This window comes from Physella acuta, unplaced genomic scaffold (assembly GCF_028476545.2).
Source record: "Physella acuta isolate Inbredline_101_S28 unplaced genomic scaffold, ASM2847654v3 ptg001047l, whole genome shotgun sequence".
NCBI lineage: Eukaryota > Metazoa > Mollusca > Gastropoda > Physidae > Physella > Physella acuta.
The window spans coordinates 130,792-140,522 of NW_026732564.1; the positions used below are offsets into that span (position 1 = coordinate 130,792).

The window sequence follows — 9,731 nt, forward strand, 5'->3', positions numbered from 1 at the left end:
CAACGCCAGCAAAGGGGTTGCGCCCTTGGATGTTCCCCCTCGGTCGAGAGACTTGGGGAGAAGCCACCCGGACTACGGTCCGGGGGGTTTAATGAAATCCAGGGCCCAACCCTTTTCAGCCACAACCGCCATACTGGATCTACCTGAAGAAGACTGTCCGGAACTCTTCCCTGCTGACTCACCCACTATCCAGGTTACAATCAACTCAAAAGGTCAACCCAATCTGAGGGGTCACATCCTCCGCCAACTAATAAGCAATCAACAGATCTTCCTCCTCAACTACGGTCGTGCAGACACTTGGTACTTTTCATCAACTGCCTTCGACGTCTACACAATACACACAAAATATACGGTCCATATACGCTACACTTCACTGTACACGAAAAGGACAGAATAAACGGAACCCTTAGATGGTTCCCACCCACACTCAGCGATCGCACACTTATACAAGCACTACAACCCTACAGCAACAAAGAACCTTCCATAAACACAATCCCTTTCACCACCAACCGCAGCTTCTCCATATACACTGACAACCCAGAAACCATCCCTCACTACATTCAAATAAACTACAAAAACAAGTCATTCAACATTCTAATAGCCATCAACGACAGAAAAAAGCCTGCCAAACCTGCTCGTCAACTGAACACTGGACCAACCGCTGTCAAGCTCTCAACCCAGATTCAATGCCCGGTAATCAAATACCAGCACAAACGACAGCATCACCTGCTCCACAAGCTCCCATGCCAAGCAATCACCAATACCCCTCAATCGAAGACGCAGCATCGAACCCAAAAACACCGCCCAAAAAGCAGCCCCCAGCACAAAAACCAGCGCCACCCGCCCAGCCAGCACCAACACCAAGCAGCCAACAAGCAGCGCCACCCGCCCAGCCAGCACCGTCACCAAGCAGTCAACAAGCAGCGCCACCCGCCCAGCCAGCACCGTCACCAAGCAGTCAACAAGCAACGCCACCCGCCCAGCCAGCACCGTCACCAAGCAGTCAACAAGCAGCGCCACCCGCCCAGCCAGCACCGTCACCAAGCAGCCAACAAGCAGCGCCACCCGCCCAGCCAGCACCGTCACCAAGCAGTCAACAAGCAACGCCACCCGCCCAGCCAGCATCAACACCAAGCAGCCAACAAGCAAATACAGCTAATGAACCAACAACCTCAAATAAAAGCATAACGGAATCTTCAACCATCAAATCAGCTGCATCAAAAGTACTCATACCAAATTTCGCTTCACCACGCACGCTGAGCTCGAACACTTTTGCGTTTACAGCGACGTCAACCTCTTCATTTATCAACCCCAACCTAAGTGTAGAAATGAATGACAGCACAAGCTTAAAAAGGAAAAATGAATACAGTCCCACAGACACAAAACAAACAAAAAATAAAAAATGTAGTAAACCATTATTCAATGTCAATATTTGCAGATTTTGCACCCAGAATTTCGGCCATTGGAAATTTAGGGAAGAGCAAGAGAAGGAAGTGCATGCGAAATTCTTAGAGTGTTACAAGTGCAAGGATTGGTTCTACGATATATACGAACACTTCGCAATAAACCATCCGAAAGAGACAATGTACTCCTGCCACAACTGTAGCGTGCGCCTCCCTTTGGAGGGTATGAAGGCGCCCACGGAGTGCCACCATCCGTCACCCAAATAACAGAGTACACCATTTTTGATCTGTTAACTAAAAAGCAGAAAGAAGATATAAGAAACATAAGAAATTATCATCAATAACACGCTTCAGAAAGGAAATAAAGTGACAAGCAAGGTTAAAATAACACTTTATAGACGTTTTGTATAAGACACATATATACTTTTATGCAAACCTACTCTTGCTGCCAACCCTTGGGAAGGGAAAGCAGCAAGAGAGGAACAATATTAAACGCCAACCGAAAAAAAAAAAATTTCAGAAAATTTCAAATATTTTCGTCTGACTTTGAAAAATTCTAAAAAATTCAAAAAGTGTTACAGTTGATATCTTCTAGATCTAGTTCCAACGATAGGCTACTCTGTTATGAATCTCCTACAGTATTTTCAGCAGGGAGGGCCTAAATGTTGGAAAACCGCAGCCAAAAATTACTTAGTAAAAATTTTTTGTTAAAGTTATTTATAAGAAATGATTGCATCATAAATTAACTTTCTTTTATGTGCTGTTTTTAGCTCCTTGATAATTGCTAATATGGTAAAAAAAATCTATGTGTGTATGTATAATAGGTTTTTTTTGGCACATTTTTTCGCCAATTTTCAAATGTCTGGGTGATACTGTCCCCTTAAGAAGTTTTGTAATAATACACAAAAATCATAAGTTTTCTCCGTGTTACACCTCTTTACCTTCTCCTTTTAAACTTCTTTTAATACAAGCTTTTATTTAACTTGCTTATTCTGTCTTGTTTTTCGTGCTTGCTTCGTCATCGATCGAAACTACCGAGAGAAATTTCGACTAGGTCGTGCTGAAAGATGCCAACACTATGACAGCTTCATGACCCTACCAGGCTGCCGTGTAACGGCCATGTAACAAGCGCTGGTCAGTAGCGTACGTAGGGGGGGGGGGGTGGGAAGCAAAGTGGTGCCTTTTTGGAAACTTTTTAAACTCAAAGTTTTAAACAATGATATTTATTAAAAAAATATTTTTAGTCGGCACATCTATGTAAGTCACAAGATTTCTTTTTATGCATCAATTAAGCATTATTGTACTAGTCTAGTAGTGTCTACGTTTACAACACGTATTAACAGCTGCATCAGTTTGCCATTCTAAAAATAACCATTACGATACATTGCAATGTTTAAAAAACCTCTACGGGTAGTAACACTTGGAAAGAGGGGTGTTAAGTTTAAGGCAACTGTATAATGTATTTGCGTACGAATAATTGAATTAGAAAAGTGCTTCTTTACGATACAAAAAAATATGGCGCAACGGCCCAAATTTCTCTTCTTCCCCTCCCCGTAATTTAAACCGCCATCGAGCAACATGTCACCCCGGGGTTCGCGCCCAAAAAAAGATCATCAACCTTCTTATACATGATGTACGATATGCGTTCCCGGCCGTCCGCGCCTAATGGGAGTGGTTATGAGGGGTCGTCCATAAATGATATCACACTCGAAGGGAAAGGGGAGTCCATAATTTTGTGACGGTGTGTGACGAGGGGGAGGCAGTGGCGTAGCTACCGTAAAGCTAGAGTAAGCAAGGCATAGGGGCCCAATGCACTTAGGGGCCCTTTTCGTTCTTTAAAAAAAGTTAATAAATTTTAATATTTCTTTTATATAAACAATTTCAAAAAGAAAATGGAAATCAAGTTGCTTATTATTTTACTGTAGAAATTATTCAAAATTTCAAAAAAGTCCCAAGTCCTTTCATAGTGTACAGGCAGTGTGTGTGTGTGTGTGTGGCGGGGTGTGGTGGCGTCGAATAGGGCCCACCCGTATTAATAACACCACAGGCGCTGAACGTGGGAGTGGGGAGGCGTCGAACAGGGCCCACCCGTATTAATAACACAACAGGCGTACATGGCCCACTCGTATTAATGATGACCACAGGCGCTGAATGTGTGTGTGTAGGGGGGGGGGATGGCGTCGATAAGGAACCACCCCGTAATAATAAGACTACAAGCGCTGCCGCAGTTTTGGTAAGCAATTCAGAGAATTAGCCTATAAAATTTGAATGTAAGATACGACATCCGGCACCCGTACATTTTCAAGTATCGCTAAAAGCCTCAACTGAGTGGGAAGCTCTCAACCCCCCCCCCCCCCCCACACACACACACACACACCGCCCAGAGACCTGCAACTCCCTTCTGTCTCCCTTATATGTACGACTAGGTCGCAGCTCTTCTTCTTCTTCGTTCTTAATTATTAGTGTTGAAGGGGATCGAGATTTATCTGCCAGTGGGTTGTTTTTTTTTTTAACTCGAGACTTTGTTCGAATTTATCAACCATGAGCTTTTTGCCGACTCGACCACGACTCCAACACAATTAAGCGTTACGTGTCAACTGGTTATGCGCCTTTTAGGCCATTGACTCCAATTTCAGCCTGCTTTTCTTTTTGGATTTGCTTCCATAGCCTTTGTCCAACCAAGAACAAAGTACAAGGCAGCAGTTGTTTAATTTTGGAGTTGTCTCTCCTAGAAGAGTGGCTGTCCCCAACTAACGAGCCTCATCTGCCCGATAGGTCGCAGCAATTCGGACGGGTATGCCAGTTCCGTATAAAACTTTTTTAACATTCGATGGTGATAATTGAGAGTTTGGTGTCTATGATGAGATTTTTAAATCTGTTTATTTGCATATTATGATGATGTTATGAAACAAATTGTAAATATGCTTTTTGGGTCAGTAACTTGACCAGCTAAAATAGATCTCAAGAAGCTCATTAAAAATTTTGCAAACTTAAAAGCATGAAAAAGAAATCAAATCTAAATAAATTATGATATCATTTTTTAAAATTGTGCTTGGTTAGTGATCACAAGGAAGGCTGTCTCCCTGAGCTTTTACTGAAGGTGTAACCCCCCCCCCCCCCCACCTCCTCCTCCCCCCCCCCCAACAATTTTGCATTTTCGGTGGGTAGAACCCCACCCCCCTTCCTCTCCTGAAGAGAGTCTACCCCTTACCCCCCGAACAAAATGGAATTGATATAGAAAGTATATACTGTTCATAGTGTCCCGTCCTCCGGAAATTTTAGTTCACCCGCACACCCCCCCCCCCCCCCCAGAGAAAAAAGTCTGGAAGAAACACTGGTAACTCGGGTTACGAAGGGGCCCATTGATAATTTGTACATAGGGGCCCGAAAATCCTAGCTACGCCACTGGGGGGAGAGGCGGGGGGGGGGGGGGTTCAGGTGGTGTGACGTCACAATTTTGCATTATAAAAAAACAATGTTAGTAAACGTATTATAGCCGTTCTTAAATTGTAATAGAAATTGATTAAAATACTCATTGTTGGTAGTTCAAACAAGATTTTGGAAAAATATCGATGTTTTAAGAAAAAATAAACTGAACAGCAATTTTGAAAGGGGGGGGGGTGTGGTAGGCTTAGATGTGACGTCCTTTTAGGGGGGGGGTAATTTTATAGTTTAATGTTATTTTATAATAAACATTCTAAAACAGAAAGCAAAACAAATGGATGTGACAAACAATCCAAACAGTTGAGAAATATCTACAATCAATCAGTGTGATGACTTGGAAAACAGAACTAAGTATTGACAGTATCTTCCTGAATTCATCCAGCTCTCAAAGGTTCCTGACTCAAGGCAGGAAAAGTTTTATGTCAATATATAAAGTCTCTTTCATCTGAAATATTAGCTGTTTAATCTGGTATTAAACTTTCCTTACACATGATAACCTAAAAAAAGTTCAAACTTCTTTTATTCATAAAATATTTGCAAAACAGGTATAGTAAAATTTTTAAAAAATCTTTTATTTTAAGAAATCCTGAATATTACTTCTTTTGAGGAATTAATTAGTACAGGTATAAAATATTTAATAAGATCAAATTATGTATTATGTATGTATTAAAGTATGTATTTAGGGTTTCTTCCAGACTTTTTTCTCCGGGGGGGGGGACTTGACATTTTCGGGGGGGGGGGGGGGTAGACTTTCTTCGGAGGGGGGGGGGGGGGGGGGCGGACACTGTTAAAAGTATATATTTTCTATATAAATTATATATATTTCATTTCGTTCAAGGGGGGGGGGGGGGGCGGTAAAAAAATTTCGAAGAGATGCATGGAAGAAACTCTGTATGTATTAAAGCCATGATATAAAACTAGGCCTCATTTTGTAAACAATATAAATTTTAACATTTAAAGTTTTAAAAGAAGTGAATAAGGGACTTGCAATTAAAATGTAAAATTCAAGCACAAAATTTTAGTTTAAAAAAAACTATGTTTAAACACATATAATTGCAGTAAACTTTATAAAAATTATAACCAATCAGATTTTTAAAGTTTTCAAAGTAGTAAATGTTGTAAAGTGAGTTTGATGCTACAGGGTCAATGCTGAACATGACGAACAATAGAGGACGACGACCCAATAGAGAACACAGAACGACGATACGATGTTTCATCTTTTATTATACACGATACCAACAGCTACATAAACGATAGACAGGACGACGACTTCTAGACATCCGCACAAGACTCCGACTGACTTCTATCTTCCTAACAACCAAAACATTCTCTCTTACGTCACATCCTTATTTATTCACGCATTCATAATCTTTTATTAATACCGCTACACACATACTCTCAAACCATCCACAACTTTATTAGCCCCATTCAACCACACACCTACTCTCAAACCAGCGATATCTTTATTAAACCCGTTCAACCACACACCTACTCTCAAACCATCTATATCTTTATTAAACCCGTTCAACCACACACCTACTCTCAAACCAGCGATATCTTTATTAAACCCGTTCAACCACACACCTACTCTCAAACCATCTATATCTTTATTAAACCCGTTCAACCACACACCTACTCTCAAACCAGCGATATCTTTATTAAACCCGTTCAACCACACACCTACTCTCAAACCAGCGATATCTTTATTAAACCCGTTCAACCACACACCTACTCTCAAACCATCTATATCTTTATTAAACCCGTTCAACCACACACCTACTCTCAAACCAGCGATATCTGTATTAAACCCGTTCAACCACACACCTACTCTCAAACTCTTTCCATACACTTAAGTCCATTCACAACAGTAAACAATTAAAGTGCTAGTATAAGAAAAAAAGCAATAAAAAAGTCCTATTCTAACAAAATTGTGTTAAGAAAAACAAATTTTAACCAGATCTCTATTGCAGTGTAGACCTACTTTGTAAACATAACCAATCAGATTTTAACAAGCTTTTATTAAACTTGCTTCCTCTGTCGTCAGTCGTCACTAGACCGAAACACCGGAGTGAAAATTCGGAAACTTCTACTTCACCGATACGATTCACACTTGGCACGTGGGTCAAGACATGAAGACAATGCAATCTGAAACTAAATTTGACTTAATTGGATGCCTAATTAATTTTTTTATGAATTAATTAAAATTTGGACCGAATTAGTAGGCATGTCTATCCAACCACACCACACGCGTCATCACGTTCAATAGCTGCGCCATCAGGTTCAATAGCTGCGCCATCACGTTCAATAGACGCGAAATGGTTTTTAGTCATGTAACACTATTGTAAATAAAACATGTAAAGTACTGAAAATAAACCGGGAGTGATCTCCCCTAAACTTTCTCGAATATTCTTATATAAAATAACAGGGAATGGGAACTCGGGCTATAGACATGATTTTTAATCCATTTTAAATACTTAAAGTTTTAAAAATAGAATAAAATCTCGTAGACAAATTAATTGCACACCAAGCGAACGCTAAATAAAAAAAGTGCATAATAGTGCGCAATATTATTAGTACTTTAAAAATTTACATTAGTTTTTTGAGAAATCGGAAGTAGCGTAAATTACTACTTCCGGTCAACGGAAATTACTCAAAATTTAACAGAGGGTAGAGAATTAGATCTTTCACTTACATGTGAAATTTCATTTATCTATCTGAAATAGTACTCAAGTTACAGGCTTTTGAAAAATTCAAAGTAGGAAAAGTACCACTTCCGGTTATCGGAAATCGCTTAAAAGTTGATACGGATCTACGATTTTGATAAAATACTTATATATGAAATTTCATCAACCTAGCTATAATGGTACTCAAGTTATCGTGTTTACACACGGACACACACACACATACGGACAGAATTGCAAAGCCCAGTTTTTCAGACTGGATTACGCATAAAACCTCTTAATTTTGATAAATCTGGATTGATAATTTTTGCCCGATTAAAATAAGTCCTCTATACTTCGGATGTGAAGAAGGACTGAGGTGTAATACGGTGAAAATTGTGAAAATTTCAAGTGATTTTTTGTGCACGATTACAATACTTTCTCTATACTTTGTATATACGAGAAAGTAAAAAATTCATAAAAAAACGTTTTAATAACAAGCTTTTATGTACTAATGCACTAAAAAGTAGAAAATAAATTATAGACTATAAGTATAGTAGTCTATAATTTATTTTCTACTTTTTAGTACATAAAAGCTTGTTATTAAAACGTTTTTTTATGAATTTTTTTAAAAAGTTTTCAAAGTAGTGGATCAGTGAAGGGCCGGTGTAGGAGTTGTTTTCCGCACAAGCTTGCTGGACATTTCTTGTCATAGAAGGAGGGCCACAGCTAAAGACACCTATCTGGTGGACCTGTAGGAACATTTATACATTTAGGAAAATACTAAACATGACAGAATTCAAAAAGAAAATCTTGTTTTGGGAAAATCCTGTAAAAAATGTTACTCAAAACTTTTTTTTTTTCAGAAATATTCAAATATGTTTTGAGTTTATTATTTATAATTTACACTAATTAATGAGTTTAAGATATTAGTTTTTGAACACTTACATTTTTATGCACAAATTTGATGGCTTCAAAAAAGTCTTGAAACTTTGGACGGCCAAAATGTGTTTTTGCTCTAAGACCAGTAAACATACTCACACCAGCAATTTTCTGGAAGTGGCGCTCACATATATACTAGGGGAAAAAGAATTAAAAACCATAAACTACTAGTTACAAAAAATAGAGCTAGAAAAAATATTTATTGCAAACAAAAAAATGCTTTGCACAAAATAATCAACAATATTAGGTATGTTAACATTAGATAATCAAATAACCATTTAATTTACAATAAATGTATTGCTTTGAAAAAACTAGATTTTAAGTGTTCTATTAACTTGTTTTATACTCTGTTCACTTTAGTAATAGTAAAGTAATAAGGCTGAAAGTTTATCAGGGAATGTTAACTATAATGCCTAATAAAGGCCTCTAAGTGACCATAAATGTCAACCCACCAACATGGTGGTCCTAAGGTCAAACTTTTCCTTGAGCTGTGTGATACAAATCTGGACATCAACAAATCCTTGAGTGTCTGCAGCCTCAACTTGTCTGATGATCTCAGTCATCCACTCAAAATTGCTGGTCTTAGTATGTTTACTGGGATTAGAGCAAAAACACATTTTGGCCATCCAAAGTTTCAAGACAACTTTGAGGCTCTCAAATTTGTCCATAGAGATGTAAGTGTCCCAAACAATTTGACTTAACACAACTTAATAAAAAGCTGATAAAGGTATTTAGCAATCTCAATATTTGGTCTAAATGTTTGGAAAAGTTTATTTTTTTAAAATTCTATTAACCCTAAATCGTTGGAAACCTCATTTTGCATTAAACCTTTTACTTAAAAAAAACACTTTTTTATTTGACCTTTGCTTTTTGCTTAGAATGGTAATAATAAATGAATTAGTATTTTTATAGATGTACCTAATTTTCATGTTTAGCTTTATCTAAAGAAATATTTGATCATTTCCTACAGGTCCATCAAATAGGTGTCTTTAGTTGTGGCCCACCTTCTATGACAAGGCAAATCCAGCCAGCTTGCACAGAAAACAACTCCTTCGTTTATCCATTACTTTGAAAACTTTTGAATTTACATTGTTTACAAATACAGGTCTTAGTTTTGATAAACACTGCTGTTTAATTCACTATTTTAAACTGCTTTACTTTTCTATCAATTAGTTAATGTTATTTGACACATTTTTTTAAAAAATCATCAGCTAAGACTTTCTTGGATGATGAATTTTTAAATTAAATGGAATTATTTTAAATATTGGTAAAAAACTAAGTG

At 38.1% G+C, this 9,731-nt stretch overlaps 1 protein-coding gene across 1 annotated transcript; it reads right to left on the reverse strand.

Annotated features, from left to right (window-relative positions):
* Nucleotides 1–6,722: 6,722 nt before the first annotated feature.
* On the reverse strand, nt 6,723–9,066 carry LOC131955015 (dual oxidase 1-like). The gene is made up of 4 exons (XM_059318894.1): nt 8,902–9,066; nt 8,456–8,584; nt 8,196–8,259; nt 6,723–6,730 (listed from the first exon to the last, which is right to left on the reverse strand). Exons 1-4 carry the CDS (start codon nt 9,064–9,066, stop codon nt 6,723–6,725), a joined length of 366 nt encoding a protein of 121 aa, XP_059174877.1.
* Between the last annotated feature and the right edge of the window lie 665 nt (nt 9,067–9,731).